The sequence below is a fragment of the Ruditapes philippinarum genome, unplaced genomic scaffold (assembly GCF_026571515.1).
Source record: "Ruditapes philippinarum isolate M1 unplaced genomic scaffold, ASM2657151v2 ctg100_1_1_1_1, whole genome shotgun sequence".
Taxonomy (NCBI): domain Eukaryota; kingdom Metazoa; phylum Mollusca; class Bivalvia; order Venerida; family Veneridae; genus Ruditapes; species Ruditapes philippinarum.
In genome coordinates this window covers 236342-253884 of record NW_026860686.1, presented here as the reverse complement: position 1 = coordinate 253884, position 17543 = coordinate 236342, and the positions used below count along the sequence as shown (strand labels likewise).

General features: G+C 33.4%; 1 protein-coding gene and 1 long non-coding RNA gene across 17 annotated transcripts in view; one reads left to right on the top strand and one right to left on the bottom strand.

The window, feature by feature from the left end:
* LOC132713057 (sodium/calcium exchanger 3-like) overlaps nt 1–17543 on the bottom strand; it is a 128862-nt gene that overhangs the window by 22851 nt on the left and 88468 nt on the right. For all 16 annotated transcript variants that reach the window (XM_060695509.1, XM_060695512.1, XM_060695521.1 and 13 more), the window contains 4 exons: nt 16956–17012; nt 13414–13438; nt 12077–12229; nt 5955–6117 (listed from right to left, as the gene is read on the bottom strand). In XM_060695509.1, coding sequence (XP_060551492.1) covers nt 5955–6117; nt 12077–12229; nt 13414–13438; nt 16956–17012 — 398 coding nt within the window. The remainder of the gene's footprint in view (nt 1–5954; nt 6118–12076; nt 12230–13413; nt 13439–16955; nt 17013–17543) is intronic.
* On the top strand, nt 1015–2621 carry LOC132713058 (uncharacterized). Its single transcript, XR_009623396.1, has 2 exons — nt 1015–1890; nt 2313–2621. It is a non-coding gene; the product is annotated as an uncharacterized LOC132713058 (long non-coding RNA).

Below are 17543 nucleotides of genomic sequence, written 5' to 3'. Positions count from 1 at the left end.
TACAAGCCCGAAAAAATGCAAAATGAAAGAAAGTTACAGCCGGCTTATTCAAGTTATTTTATAAAAATAATTTATTTTCTCATTACAAAAATATATATTTTAGGCAAACAAAGATGAATATTACTATATTTGCCTTTTATTTGGGTGTATCTATTCTGGGTATAGGTTGGGTACTTCGTGCGGGTCGATTTGTGCCGCCGATTTCCCATGTTTCCGTAGCCAAATATCCCCATAATAGCGAGCTCGACGAGCTGGCCCGAAGGGCCTGCTCGCAAAGCGAGCTTTACGGTAACGCGAGTACCTGCTAAGTGATGGTTTTGAAAACTTTCGTCCAAAGTACCGAATTGGACACATCGCAACCTTTCGAATTTAAAGATAACGATAAAAACTGAGGAATTCTGACTGAAAACGGATGTCTAGACCGGTCACCCGCGCACGTCTATGGGAACCATAGTTGGACAGGGAACCAGAATAACGGAAGCTGTGTATAAAAAAATAATAATTGAAGGCGCCATTTTGTTTGAAAAATCTGATAAATAAGAACAATTTTTTGTCGAATTTTGTTGTGAAAACTATCTAGAATGAAAGAAAATGGTCTAATTAAGAAAATGAATCCGAACACCAATATCTTTTATTCAGTCGTTAACGCTGTACAGACGTTTAAAGTATTGTTTACTTGACGTCACAATGTAGCGCCAAACAGCACGTGCAAAACAAACAAATCAAGTACGCTATTTTAATGTCGCAAACGTTTTAAGTTTTACATTTATTTCACTTTAGATAATCTTTATTTCGCTTGAAAAATTATAGAGTGAAACAAAATAAACAAAGTTTTATCAACGTTTTCAAAACTCGTTTTTCATTTCACGACAGGGGCGGAGCCATATTTAACACAGTACGTGTGACGTCACACGCACTCGTTACTGCATTTGAAATAAAATTGAGCGATTATTTCATACTATTTCACGTAAAAAGTGCATCGAGCTCGCTTTGAGGCTTTGCCTTTTTCATATTAACCCCTCGGAATTAATTTCATTCAAGGACGGCAATCGCCAAATATTTGCAACGTTGCTTTGTTTCTCTAGGTCTTTGGTATTTTGCCTCGCGGGCAGAAACTTCATGATGTGAATTTTTTTGTTGTTGTTTTTTACGGAAGTACAAACTAGCCGGTCACTTGTTTTCTAAAATCTGATTCGACAATCACAACTTGTTCGACCAATCAGAAGCGTTGATTCATACCAAGGTGCGTAATGCACACAATCGCTCATAATGCACAAAAAAAACGGACAAAACATCACCTGTTTATAAAATCAAATGGGCAATAGAGTTCTTTCAGTTCTCACTCGAGATAAGAGGCAACCTATACCCTCAGAAATCTAAACGGATTTACGTGATTCACAAAAATGATCCTGGAGGCTGGCTAAAATACGGAACTTACGGACTTTTCCGGATGTTATTCTAATAATAAATATACAGCTAGCAAACGGGTTGTAGCACTTACCGTGGTGTCAGAACAAAACATATTGTTATATATAATGACATTTTACCTTCTTCAGCTTCTGAAAACCTCGAAATCCACCAAAATCGCATGTTTACAGTTTCTTCAAGTGTTATCTTTCTATACTTCCGGTTTAGAAAATCACGTTACCTTCAGCGCCACCTAACCCAAAGTTTATATTTAGCAACCAATAGATTACACGAATACATGTGCGGTTAGTTTTAAACGAGGGAAAAATCAAAATGGCTGAAAAATGAAAGTGCTTGTTTATTGGACTTTGGCGAACAACTGGTCGTTTGTCAGCACTGCCGCTGATCGGGGAGGGTCAATGCCTGGGACAAGAACATTTTGCAAGTTCCAGGAGAAATGGTATCCTGCTATACCCATCGCATGTAAGTTCTTCATCTGCACGCATGCTTCCGAGCACAAGGACAGTCTTGATAATTAAAATAAGATTGCTCTTGCTTTCAATTAAAATTCAAAAGGTCATCCAAAATACCTAGCAAAATGCCAGTCTTCTGGAAAGTTATCGGTCCGAACGGCCGACCGAAAATTTGGCATCTTGGCCGAAATGGTTTTTAAGGAACAATCGACCATATATCTGGAAATTTTGGAGGAAATTATTTAAATTCTCATAGCCACAAAATTTCCACTTATAAATGAATGAAACTTAACTTAAAAAAGAGATTTTAACTGTTAAATTATTAACTTTTTTTGTCATTTATTAACATTTTTTCGGATAACACGAAGTCCGGATAAGAACAAAAATAAATGATTTATTTTGCTTATTCAAAGTCAGTGTTTCCTTTGGCAGGTTTGCAACATTTGATCATCTGGAGGATTCCTGGAGAGGTATGTTCTTCACCATCGAAGAAATTCAAAACCATAGTGCAACTGGTAAAAAGGCCAACAAAGACCAAGTTTGATCCTGCCAAATTTAACTTAATCAGCAAGCTCGTTCAGAAACATTTTGATATCAGGAAGTGGTCATTAAGACACAAAATGTGAAGCAGTTAGTATTCCAAGTGACAATTTAAATCAAGTATTGACATAATGAAAATTACTTTTGTGCTGAAAAAAAAGAAAGAAAAGAAATAAAAAAGAATTGTGTCCAGGGTTCTGATCTCAAAAGTTGTAATTTAAGTTTTACCTCATCTGAGCGTACTCGAGATGAAATTTTGTGATTGCCAGTGTCTGTTGACCTGTGCTGATGTAAAACAATGTCAGCTTTGTTCTTTTGAAAATGTTTGAACATGTTTGAAAATGTCAAATGACCCCTTGATTTGGATATATTAACATGTTCGACCATGTTATGGAATCTTTATTTGTATATGTTTAAACATGTTTAGATGTGTTTGGATCGTGGTGCCATTTAATGTGAATGTTTAAACATGTTCCATCATGTTTTGGGAACATTTTTAATCATGTTTAGATGTGTTTGACAGTAAAGTAGTAGTTACATGATCAACCATATTAAAACATGTTCTGTGAACATTTTCAAACATGTCCAAAACATGATAGCTGGATAGAACAAAAACATGTCAAAATGTGATTGACCATGATACTCTTTTTTTGATCATCAAACATGACTAATCACGATTGTTGACTGATCCTGTTAGATCATGGTGCCATTTCACGTGCATGTTTAAACATGTTCAAAACATGTTCAAAACATGTTCAGACATTTCGAAATAACATGTAAGAACGTGTTTAAAACATGTTAAGACATGTTTCAATCATGAAATTTTCGCTAGGGAAATTTTGAATGTTCAACAAAAGAATCTCACTATAAATGTCATTCTCTTCATAAATTCAATGATGATTTTGTTTTATGTAAACTTAATAATACTGACTTATAATACAAAAAAAGGGTTTTACACATCTGCAGGGCTTGAAAAAGTCTAAATAAGTATTGTATATTATGATTAAACAAAGAGAAATATTAAAGGAAATATTGTCATTCTGAACTGCAGCACTTATTGCCAGACATTGTCATAATCATTGCATCTATTTAGGACATAGTTCAATTTATGCCCTTAAAATGATGCTAACATAAGTTTGTCTGGCGTTGCTTCAAAAATCCCAACTTTTCAAAGAACCTCTCTTTTGGGGCCTAATCACAAAGCAGTAAATGGTGCGGGACTCAATGCTTAAGCTGAGCTGATTTCACAACCATGAAAATGAAATGAGTAAAAATGATTAATCATTAATCTACAATCTGTGATTTTATTTATTTCAATTAGAGTTTATTTGTGTTTTTTTAGTATTTTGACTCACATCTTATAAGATAAACATATAGTGCTAGTTAGGGTGTATCACATGCTCTGAAACATTCTAAGCTGTTGCTTGAAAAACAGGTGAGAAACTTTTAAATAACTGAAAGAAAAAGAATACTGTCAACCAATTGCCTTTCAACATTTTAACTGTATGGTATTTTAAATATTAACACATAAATGAAACAGTAACAACATAGATCATATAAAAAATTTATTTGAAATATACAGGCATTAAAAATTAATGCCATTACAACTTGTCTTTTTTTCCATCAAAAACTGAGGGAAAGCTATTCAAGTGACAAACAAATACATACATTAATTATTATTGTTTTATAATTACTCCTTCAATTACATTTGTACCACATGAATTAAACTAAAGATGTTACCATTTTTCTTTCTATAACTTGTATTATAAATCATTCATACATCACTTAGCAAAATGGAGATTGATTTGAATTACTAGTAGATAATCTTAAAATTAACTTTCTATGGAAAAACTGACAAGAAATCAAATGCTTTATGACTGGTTGACAGTTAATATAAACAGTTGATATTGAAGAAAAACTCAACAAAAAGCTGCAAACAAGAAAAAGTAAACTGATTCTAACCAAGTTGATGTAGGTTATTTTACCTTTACCGCCTGTAAGGTGGGTAGAATAAGAAAAATATGTAATAAAAATGTTCAGGCTATCTACAGTATATACCTTGTATTTCAACTTATGAAATAAAGTTACATCAGATATTAATAAAATTATGGTCATCTATCTGGTGAGTTTGATATGCTACAGAAGGGGGTGAGAGCTCCAGTCATTTATCAACACAATTCAGCCACTGAAGCCCTAATGTTTCTTATATTCTGAATATTTTAAGGTCAGTGTGTGTCTCCTAGAGCTACCAACAGCATGTTTGACTTTTTGCTGTGCTTAATAGTAGAATATACTATAAGAGCCTGAAAATATTGAACATCATCAAAAGTTCATACTAGAGGTATTGGTCTTGGACAGAGACTTGCAATAAGATCCCATAGATGGCTGTTAAGGTAAGTTATAAATGACTTCTTTCTAAATTTTTTGAGATTTTTCTTGCAAACTAAACTTTAAACAGGAATTTTTCTAGTTCACAATTATGCTATAATGCTAAAATACTATAATCCATGCAAGATTTATAAGTCTTTGACAGTAACCTTCAATTATGTTCGTAGTGATTTTAATCTTACAACATGAAAAACCAAAACTAGGAATTTTTCAATTTCAGAAATGGAAATAATTCTGTCAATGTCCATGATAAAGTTATGGTACTTGCACATAGACCAGTTAATGATATAAAAGTAGTCAATGGTGTCCTTATTCAAGTTCATGTCACTACCGAATAAAAGTATTCTCAAATAAACTTCTATTTGTGGTCATATTCATTTCATAAATCTGACCCCCCTAACAGGACATTATAGAATAAAAATATATAAGATAAACAAAGACAAACACGATGAACAAATTTATATAACCTTTTAAGACTTTCATGTACAAACAGTCATGCATTCAATGACATTCATTCAAACAGATTTCTCTGTAGTTCTAAAGCAGAATTTATTTTGTTAAGTGTTTTCTTTTTCTATTGGAATAAAGCTGTAAGAATTATGTATTTACACAGTAAAGTGGTAAACTCTGCTATAATATTTTAACAATTAAACATTTAATAGCATTTCACCAATATACAAATCAGTGTTAAAGTTTTACAGCTATTTTAATACCTTACTACTAAAGATTTTTGCGTCTTCAATGATTTATTTATGTGTGTATTTTAACAGTAGTGATCATAACAACCACAATAAAACATGCTTTGAGTTGTTAAAAGTATTTCATTCAGCTTAAACTGTTAAATCGATATACCAAAATGTAATTATTATTATAATAAACAAAATTTCTTGTGCAAATTTTAAATTATTGCTCTTTACATCAATATAAACATATTTTAAATATAAATTCTATTAAATACAGATATAATATGTTCTCTGTCTAAAAGATGACTTCCCTCTTCTCAAAAGCAAGAAAAAATCCAAAAAAGAAAAATTACATTCAACATGTTGAGGTACAATCATGCAAAAAAACTATGAAAGCATTTGCACTTCAAAGAGAAGATAAATGACATTAAAGTAGCAGTGAGAGGGAAAGGCGTTCACTTACTGTCATCATCAACTATTGTGACGGTTGCCACACTGGGGTCTCCTGTACCAGTGCCAGGTGTTGGATTCTTCAGGAGTACATAAAACATGACGTCATTCTCAAACTGGTTGTCATTAACAATTGGAATTGATATTGTCTTCCTGTACTCATCCTCTTTGAATATCTGAGAAAACAATTGCAAAATTAGAGTAAAACTTTTAGCTTAAGAACAAGCATTAACTTAAATTAACAAGTAACAAGAAATGTTGAACAACAAATATGCTCCCCTTTCTAGCCCTTGACTCCTACTATTGGTAATTTTGTTATAGAAACATGCTGTAAATGGGTACATGGAAAAGTTCAGTTATGGAAAAGAAATAATGACCAATATATGATCTGAAACTGAATGAAAGCTATCATTAATAAGTTATACAAGTAGGAGGGTAGCTGGAATAAAATATATATTATCATATTAATGTAACAATTCTGACATTTAAGGTCCCGGTCACCTTGACCTTTGACCTAGTGTCCCTAAAAACAACAAGGGTCATCTACTAATTATGACCAATCAGTATGTGAAATATGAAGACTGTGATAAAACAGTTTAATAAGAATTACATTTTATGTCTTCTATTAACCTTTAAAAGAACGAAAACAAAGCACAAGGCATAATTTTCTGATTCAAAATTTTTTTTTTTTATCCAGACCATGAAAAAAAATTTGAGTAGGGGCAAATTTTGTGAGTCGGTCGCGTTACTGCAAACAAACATTTTTTTAAGGATGGCCTAAGTTATACAAGTAGGAGGGTAGCTGGAATAAAATATATATTATCATATTAATGTAACAATTCTGACATTTAAGGTCCCAGTCACCTTGACCTTTGACCTAGTGTCCCTAAAACAACAAGGGTCATCTACTAATTATGACCAATCAGTATGTGAAATATGAAGACTGTGATAAACAGTTTTCAAGATAATCAGCAGAAACCATTCTGGCATTTTAGGCACCTATGAACTTGACCTTTGACCTAGTGACCCCAAAATAAATAGGGGTCATCTACTTGTTATGTATGACCAATCAGTATGTGAAATATGAAGACTTTGTTATGAATAGTTTTCAAGATAATCAGTGGAAACCATTCTGACATTTAAGGCCCCCCGTGATCTTGACCTTTGACATAGTGACCCCAAAATCACTAGGGTCACCTACCAGTTATGACCAATCAGTATGTGAAATATAAAGACTTTGTGATAAATAGTTTCTAAGATAATCAGCGGAAACCATGAGGTCGACCAATGGACAGACCTACAAATAGACCGACTGACATTAGCAAAACAATATACCCCCTCTTGATTGAAGGGGGGCATAAAAATAGCTTCTTTGAAAAGCCACCAATTCCCTTTTTCTCAAGGTATTAAATTTCCACCAAGCAAAACTCTGACCTTCACCCTGACATTTTCCTGCAAAATAAAAGAGATATTTTCTCTGGTTTGATAGCAGAAGAGTATATTTTTCCCATGTATCAGACTTCTTTATTGTTAGAAGATCTAACCAGCTTTTAAAAGATGCCATAAAATACTGCTTTATCTGTACTGCTTCAAATTTCTACATAAATTCACTGTTATACCTGTTCATTTTATACTTTTTCTTATAACATTTTCTAGTGTTATGTAAGTTTCTATTATTGTGTTTACAAGTGTAATAAGATAAATTCATGATGCTCAATAAAAGAAAAGCATTATTTCCTACAATAAATCAGTCTTACATTATGATAAATGTAATAGAAACTCAGACAAACCTGAGACAAGAAACACTTATTTCATATGCCATTTAATGTTTTGAAATCATTGGATTTCATTGTAATGAAGGATATAAAATTATATTGCACCAAGCTGCTCTGGAACTCTCTTTTCATTGCTTATATGAATAAGTGTTGTGCAGAGTAGATGTCATATTAACTACAAATATTTAAGTATTTGAAACTGCATTCTTCAAATGTACCCCATCACCCCCTCCAACTTAATACAATACAAGATAAACAAGAGTCTATCAAGCTATAAGGCAAAACATTGGAAACCAGTCTTTACCACAGTCATATGATTGCCTGATTTCATTTACAGACTTGTTAGATAATGCCAACACAAGAGGTCCATTAGGGCTAATCTCTGTATTTAGTTAAGACTCATAAATCACTTTCTAAAATAGATTACTACCCACGCTGTCAAAATAAGGGCTCAGTAACACAGTTACAATCACAGTGAAACAATCATTTTCCTTGAGTCTAACATAGCAATATTGCACAAGACTTGTTCACAGACAGTATGCTGCTGGATAGTTAAATAAAGGCAAGATAGAAAAGGGGGCATAACTTTGCAAACATTAATTTAAGGACTATCTGACATTTTTGTAGTGTCCTTTTATAATGACAATAAACATGCACACCATGTTTGAAGTGAATAGATTAAATAGTTTCTGAGAAATGACCTTAATGGTGCCAATGCCATAGAGAAGTATAGTTCCACATTTATTTTTCTTCAAAAAGTGGAGCTAAAAAGGGAAATAATTAAGAAAAACATGTCAAAAGTGGAGCTAAAAAGGGAAATAATTAAGAAAAACACGTCAAAAGTGGAGCTAAAAAGGGAAATAATTAAGAACAAGAATGTCGAACGACACATATACTCCCCTTTCTAGCCATTGACTCACATAATTGGTAATTTTATTAAAGAAACTTGCCAAAAATGGGTACATGGAAGTGTTCAATTATGGAAAAACCAACGGAAACCATTTTGACATTTAATGCCCATGTGACATTGACCTTTGACCTAATGACCCCTAAATCAATAGAGGTCATCTAATACTTATGACCAATAACTAGGTGAGTTATGAAGACTTTGTGATGAATACTTTTCAAGATAATCAGCGGAAACCATTTTGACATTTAAGGCCCCTGTGACCTTTACCTTTGACCTAGTGACCCCAAAATCAATAGGGGTCATCGTCTAGTGATGACCAATCACTATGTGAAATATCAAGACTTTGTGATGAATATTTTTTAAGATAATCAGCGGAAACAATTTTCACATTTTAAAGTTCCTGTGACCTTGACCTTTGACCTAGTGACCCCAAAATCAATAGGGGTCATCTACTAGTGATGACCAATCACTATGTGAAATATGAAAACTTTGTGATATATACTTTTCAAGATAATCAGCGGAAACCATTTTGACATTTAAGGCCCCTGTGACCTTGACATTTGACCTAGTGACCCCAAAATCAATAGGAGTCATCTACTAGTTATGACTAATCACCATGTGAAATATGAAGACTTTGTGATGAATTCTTTTTAAGATAATCAGCAGAAATTATTTTCACATTTTAAGGTCCCTTTGACCTTGACCTTTGACCTAGTGACCCCAAAATCAATTGGGGTCATCTACTAGTTATGACCAATCACTGTGTGAACTAGAACTGCCACTATGATGGCGAGAATACCCCCGCATACCACTTTGTCAGAATCAACAGTGGCCATTTAAAGCTCAAGGACAATCTCCCTGCCAAATCTGAGGTTACTAAGCCGGTGCAATGCTTCAAATGTGAAAATGTCAAAATCAATACATTGCGGACAGGACATTTACTTTAGCAATTGAGAAGAAAAGCTTTTTTTTGTCAAGGTCCCTGTGACCTTGACCTTTGACCCAGTGACCTCAAAATCAATAGGGGTCACCTTATAGTCATGATCAACATCCATGCCAAATATGAAGACTGTGGGTCATAGGAATCTAAAGTTATTGGGCAGACAAACCTTTTGAAGTCAAAGTCCCTGTGACCTCGACCTTTGACCTGGTGACCTCAAAATCAATAGGGGTCATCTACTTATCATGACTAACCTCCATTCCAAATATGAAGACTGTGGGTCAAAGGAATCTTAAGTTATTGGGCGGACAAGCTTTTTCAAGTCAAGGCCCCTGTGACCTTGACCTTTGACCTGGTGACCTCAAAATCAATAGGGGTCATCTACTAATCATGACTAACCTCCATGCCAAATATGAAGACTGTGGGTCAAAGGAATCTTTGTTTTTATTAAAGGAATCTTAAGTTATTGGGCGGACAAGCTTTTTGAAGTGAAGGCCCCTGTGACCTTGACCTTTGACCTGGTGACCTCAAAATCAATAGGGGTCATCTACTAATCATGACTAACCTCGATGCCAAATATGAAGACTTTGGGTCTAATGAATCTTAAGTTATTGGGCGGACAAGCTTTTTAAAGTCAAGGCCCCTGTGACCTTGACCTTTGACCTGGTGACCTTAAAATCAATAGGGGTCATCTACTAATCATGACTAACCTCCATGCCAAATATGAAGACTGTAGGTCAAAGGAATCTTAAGTTATTGGGCGGACAAGCTTTTTGAAGTCAAGGTCCCTGTGACCTTGACCTTTGACCTAGTGACCTCAAAATCAATAGGGGTCATCTACTAATCATGACTAACCTCCATGCCAAATATGAAGACTAAGGGTCAAAGGAATCTTAAGTTATTAGGCGGACAAGAAAAAACCGACGGACGGCCGGACGGCCGGACAGCCGGACGGACAAGCTGATTCCAGTATACCCCCCTTACAACTTTGTTGTGCGGGGGTATAAATATGAAGACTTTGTGATACATACTTTTTAAGATAATCAGTGGAAACCATTTTGACATTTAAGGTCCCTGTGACCTTGACCTTTGACCTAGTGACCCCAAAATCAATAGGGGTCATCTACTAGTTATGACTAATAATTATGTGAAATATGAAGACTTTGTGATGAATACTTTTCAAGATAATCAGCGGAAACCATTTTGACATTTAAAGCCCCTGTGACCTTGACCATTGACCTAGTGACCCCAAAATCAATAGGGGTCATCTACTAGTTATGACCAATCACTGTGTGAAATATGAAGAATTTTGTGATACATACTTTTCAAGATAATCAGCGGAAACCATTTTGACATTTAAGGCCCCTGTGACCTTGACCTTTGACCTAGTGACCCCAAAATCAATAGGGGTCATCTACTAGTGATGACCAATCACTGTGTGAAATATGAAGACTTTGTGATACATACTTTTTAAGATAATCAGCGGAAACCATTTTGACATTTAAGGTCCCTGTGACCTTGACCTTTAACCTAGTGACCCCAAAATCAATAGGGGTCATCTACTAGTTATGACCAATCACTGTGTGAAATATGAAGACTTTGTGATACATACTTTTTAAGATAATCAGCGGAAACCATTTTGACATTTAAGGTCCCTGTGACCTTGACCTTTGACCTAGTGACCTCAAAATCAATAGGGGTCATCTACTAGTTATGACCAATCACTGTGTGAAATATGAAGACTTTGTGATACATACTTTTTAAGACAATCAGCGGAAACCATTTTGACATTTAAGGTCCCTGTGACCTTGACCTTTGACCTAGTGACCCCAAAATCAATAGGGGTCATCTACTAGTTATGACCAATCACTATGTAAAATATGAAGACTTTGTGATATATACTTTTCAAGATAATCAGCGGAAACCATGTGGTCTACCGACGGACAGACCGACGGACGGACCGACAGACAGACAGACCGACATTAGCAAAACAATATACCCCTCTTCTTCGAAGGGGGGCATAAAAACATGTCAAGATCTTTTCAATTAATACAAGGACTGAACTTTTTCAACATGGCTATTTTTTTCATTGATATTTGTAGCAGAAAATTATATTATCTGACAATCAAATGGCAATTAAATTTTGATAAATTCAAAAATGCGATTGACTTATTACTTCCTTTTATATAAATTGTATTTATTATCTTATTGTTCTCTCTCTCATAGCTCTGTCTCAATATATATCTTGCAGAAAATTTTATCAACTTCTTGGTATATCAGTTCACTTTGTAACCATAGGTAAACCTTATTGTGCAGCTGGAATACTCTTCTATAGTTTTTTGGTGTTTTTGTCTTCTTAAAACTGGACAGTTCATTGTTTAATTAAAAGACTTCTGCAACAGTACAGAGTGAAACCACACTGTACAGAAATGACATGCAGGATTACCTGACTGTAAATGTCTGTTTAAATCACTTGCTAATGTTCGAGGTGTAAAAGAAAGTTTATTTACCAATGTATCACTGGTATATCTAAAATCTTTGGCTGTTTTTGCAGTTCCTTCTCTTGTCTCATATTCAACAGATACAACACCAGGCACTGGCTTATCTTTCTCTGGACTGATTTTTACATTCCCATTCTTTGAATATGCAACAGCATCACCATTCTAAAACAAACATGAATAATCTTTATAAACAAATTACACTTAAAATACATTGATTATTGAATATTTTAAAGTCTGATATATATTGAACAACTCTTGAGCAGTGTAACAGTAAATGACAACAAGAGCTGTCGGTAGGACAGCAACGCTCGACTATTCTTAGTGCTTGATAGTAAAAAAAAATGCTTAAAACAGTTACCTCCTCCTGTTTACAGGTTGGGGTAATGATGGTGAACAAGTGTGAAAAGTTTCAAAGCCATATGTCAATGAACTTTGAAAATATTTGAGGTATTACAAAAACTTTAACATAAATTCTAAGTCGAAAAAGGGGCATAATTCTGTCAAAATGCTTGATAGTGTTACCTCCTCCTGTCTACAAGTTGGGGTCATGATGGTGAACAAGTGTGCAAAGTTTCAAAGCCATATGTCAATGGACTTTGAATATATTTGAACTATTACAAAAACTTTAACACAAGTGGTTACGCAGACGCTGACGCCGACGCTCTGGTGACTGCAATAGCTCTACTTATTCTTATCGAATAGTCGAGCTAAAAACAAGAGTTAAAGAGACTATGGATGAGATATGGTTTGATATATGATTATCAGTTTCCTGTCAACGCAAAACCCAATAAAAAACTGAGAAAACTGGCAACAGAATTTTTCATTGTAAATGTATTCATTTTAATATGTTGAAGAGTGACAAAAGGTTATTAAATTTTTTTTTGTGGTTTTATGTTGCAACAGCACATACATATTGGTCATTTACCGAAACTTTTCAAAATACTTATGTAACATTAAAATCTTATTTCAGTCTGACAAGGTAGAACGAGAAGCATCTAAAACATTTAGCATAATTAATTTTTACATTCTTTGCAAAAGTTAAACCAGTGGGCCAATTAAGCAATTCTGTTAATACATATTCAGACTAATAAAATGAAATTGTAGAGTAAAGACCTTTTTTGTATTGATATTTTCTCATTTTTAAATGTCAAAGAAGTATGTGATAATAATACATGTAATAGTGGTGTATTTTAATTTTTTCCCATGGCAATGAGACAGGAAATGATATTCACTATTTCTTTGAAAGTCTTATAATGAAAATCAATATATAATTCAAAAGAATTCCAAAACAGAAGCAATTCCGCCAGCAAATGCAATAAATCAAACATTGGATTTTATTTACTTACTGGAACGCTGGTTTTTGAAGTAAGCCTGAAAGAGAAAAAATAAGACAAGTTAGAGAGACAATAAAATTTCCAATACAGACAAATCAGTGAACCTTAGATTTGTAAATTAATGTTTCTAATTAAGTCATAAAAGGCAGTAGACAATCTGTAACATAACTGTATAGAATTAGACTGACACAATGAAGAGAATAAAAAAACAAAGATTTTATTTCTATATAAAAGTCTTTTAATCTCTCAAAGCTTTATTCAGGCATAATCTGTCTAAATGTGAACAGAGCTTAATTAGAATTTATTTGTCTGGGATTCTTGTCAAATAATACTACAACAAGTCATCAAAAGATCTTAGATTCTGTCTGAAGTAAACTAAATGAAGATTTGTCTATAAGAACATTCCAATTGTGTCTGCAATTATACAATAAAAACACCTCATTTAATCTTTTTCTTCATGTTACAATAAACAAGGGGATTTTGTGCTCTGTCAAGAAACTAAATCTACCAAATTTAGGATTAAATTGCAATAATTAATTTTGTGCATATAATAAATTTTGGATATAATATGTCCTCTGAGATTTCAAACAGTTCAATGCCAATATACATAATTTTCATTTCTAGATCTCAATCAAATTGATATTATTTGTGCAAAATTGAACCATTGGTCTTCCTCATGTAAAGTTGCAGGGTAGGTGTTCAGACTTTATATTACAAACTTGGGTTATCTAAGAAGTGATGAATACCCCCAATATCTCCATGACAAAGAATTTAATGTAGTTCCATTATTTTTGAGAAAGCCCTTAAAGGAGTGTAGAACTAATAGAGCAGACACAAACTGTCTGACATTTGACCCTCAATGGAGACCTTGACCAGTGAAGTCACAGCATTGATTCTGCACATCACCTTATCAAGATGGACATTAAAGTTTGAAAATAATCCTTCAAGCTACATAGGATAAATTTATAAAGAAGAGAAAATTTGTCTGACATTTGACATTCAGTGTGACCCTGACCTTGAACAGACACAGCACTGCTGCAGCATAACCATGTTGAGCTGAACATATGAACCAAATTTTAAGTACCAAATTCATAGAGCAGACATGAAATTGTCTGACTTTTTTTACTTTCAAGTGTTACCTTGACCTTGAAGTCAAGCAGCTGCTGCAAGGATTTTTCCATCACCTTGTTCATGTGAACAAATGAGTCAAGATTGAAAAAAATCCAAGCCAATGGATAAAGGATTTACAGAGTTGATACAAAATTGTCTGACATCTGACTTTCAACTTTGACCTTGACCTAGATCCAGCATGAGTTCTGCATATCACCTCGATTAGGTGAGCTTTTGAGTCTAGTTTCAAGAAAATTCCTTGAGGGGACAAATTTTATAGTGTTCAAATTTGTCTGAAATTTAACCGTCAAGTTTGAAGTTGACCTACAGTAAGTAACTTACTGTAGGTCAACTTCAAACATGAAGGTTTATAAAGTATGAGGGAGGAAATGGACTGAGGGATGGGACAAAAAGATTCCAGTATTAATAGACCCCCACCCCCAATCCCTGCCCTTACATCTATGTGGAAGGTATTTAAATAGAAAAACAATTATAAGAATAAATTATTTCTGCCTAAAAAAAGGAAATAATAGGTTAAAAATGTATTCTAATGATATAGAAACTTCATCTGTATAAAATGGCATAAAACTGTCTAAATTTCTCAGAAATATGACTTTTTTTCTCACACATATTACATGCAATTCTTGCTCTGTCATAAAAGCCAGAATATAACAAATAGAACAACCAATGACTTCACAAAAACCAAATCTTAATCAATGTTATTAAAATAAACAGGTTGCCAAAGCAATGGAAAGGTAAAAAAAGTCAAATATGAGAATTAAAGTTTTACCATGGTGGTGTCAAAATAGGCCTAAAAGTTTTCAAGATATACTGGTTAATAAAATGTAAAATTCATTATCTCATCTATTTAATCGCTTCTTAAGTTTGATTACTAATCAACTAATCAATATTTCGGTACTTAGATTATTCATCTCAAGTTAACCAGTACTAGTTTTTAATTGTTTTGTCCCAAAAAGGAAAATCCCATGTTGTGAGGCAGACACCTCAACTAGTTAGCCAGACATGCATAAAATAAACTGGTCTGAGAGAAACAAATGTCATTTTGTGAAAGGTAGTCTTAATGATTGGGGGGGGGGGGGGTAACAGCACAATTTAAGTCAATATGGCACCAAAACAAAGGATGATTTCAGATAACATCCGTCTTACAAACTTAAAGCGACACCAGGGGCAAAACCACCTCACCTGCTGGAGCTAAGAGATGCAGACTCCAGTAATTTACACCCATTTAGTCACCTCATACAATCAAGCAGGGATAAACAGTGGCTGCAATTCTGATGCCTCAAGCGGTAAAGGCAACCTCTCATCCACAAGGGAAAACTTTTCAGTGACACAAACAGTGTTATGGGTGTGTATGGATATAGGAACAAAAGGCCTTTAAAACGAAGTATCATAATAATGATAAATGAAATATTGTAAGTAACTTATAAGTAAAGCTGAAATATTTTATATTCTACAGCTTGTAAAATCCTAAACCTTTGTTTATTCTAATAATACACAAACTATTTAATGAGTTTTATATCTAAGTACCTCTACCTTCTCTAATATGGTTTCCTTGATCTAACTAAATTATTGAGACATGAAATTAAGTCATTTATTATAATCATTATACAGATATCTTGTGTTAGTTCTCAACCAGTACTCATTCATTTAGACAAATATTTATAAAAGAAATACTATTACATTAACAAACATTTTTATATGATATACTTGCATATCTCTCATAACACATATGACAGGAAAAATTGTGCTTATATTTCATGCCATAATGCTTGACATTCCAAGCAAGATTTTAGCTTTATACAAGCCATACCTGGGAACAAGTACTCTGTTAGAGATAATAACATTTTAACATCTACAGCATGGACAATTAAATGTGATGGTGTCAATGTTTACAAATCCTGAACTTTGAATGCTTTTAATGTCTATCTACTATATTCTATTACAATATGTCTTTTATTTTCCTCTCCTTTCATGCTGAATTTATGATCAAGGATTTGGCTTGATTTGACTTTGGAATTATCATTTTTGCAATGACAGCACCGAAACTGTCAAATGACATTGCAATAGCACATGGAAAGCATAAAAAACTATTTCTTTGTAGAAAAATAAATATGATATGTGAAATTACCAAATCAGACAAGAATAGCTCTAATGCTCTATTTAATATTAGCGGGATAATGCACCTTTACCATATATTAACATCTACAGAAGCCCTCAGACTAATTAACTCCCTCACCTTGCAGACTCAGGCTTTAAAATGTGTCCTGCTTCTGCAGATAATATATGGTAAAGGTGCATCATCGCACTTAGCCTATTTTGACATTGTATATTTCTTGTTGATAGAAGCATTAACATTCAACTTTCAAGATTTATACATAAAGTGAGGATATGACAACATATTATGTGTGCTTCAAGAACATTACTCTATAGTGTCCTCTTGTGATAACCCTCTTAAAGTTTTCATGTAAGCTATATGTGGTCTGAAAAAATGAAGTGAATGGCATTAACTATTGGTTATGAATGGAAGCACCATTGTACATAAAAAGTAATTTTAATGTATGTCTATAAATTCACTTGACTTGACTTTATAATTCTACAGTTTTTTGGGTTAAAATCATCTGCATTATAAAGACAAATCAAGAACAAAAGTTCATCATAAAATTCATATTCAGATAAATATTACATGTAACAAAGTAACTAAACAGCATTTGTAAAAAAAAGAAAGAAAGAAAGAAAAAAGAATCAAACTGGCTATGTTTGAAAATAAGTTGAAATGATTTCATAAAAATTGATGTTATTTTTTTTTTGATATTGACACAAACTGTATGAGGGATAACCTAAAAGTTTTGTCACTTCCTTAATTATACAAAAAAGTTGTGGATTTTACTATAATACACATGTATTGGAATAAATATGGTTTCGCTTATATTAAGTTACAAAAGTAAGATAATCCCAACATGTCAATTCAAGATTTTTTCCAGTTTTTTAATTATATAATTATAAAATTTTGA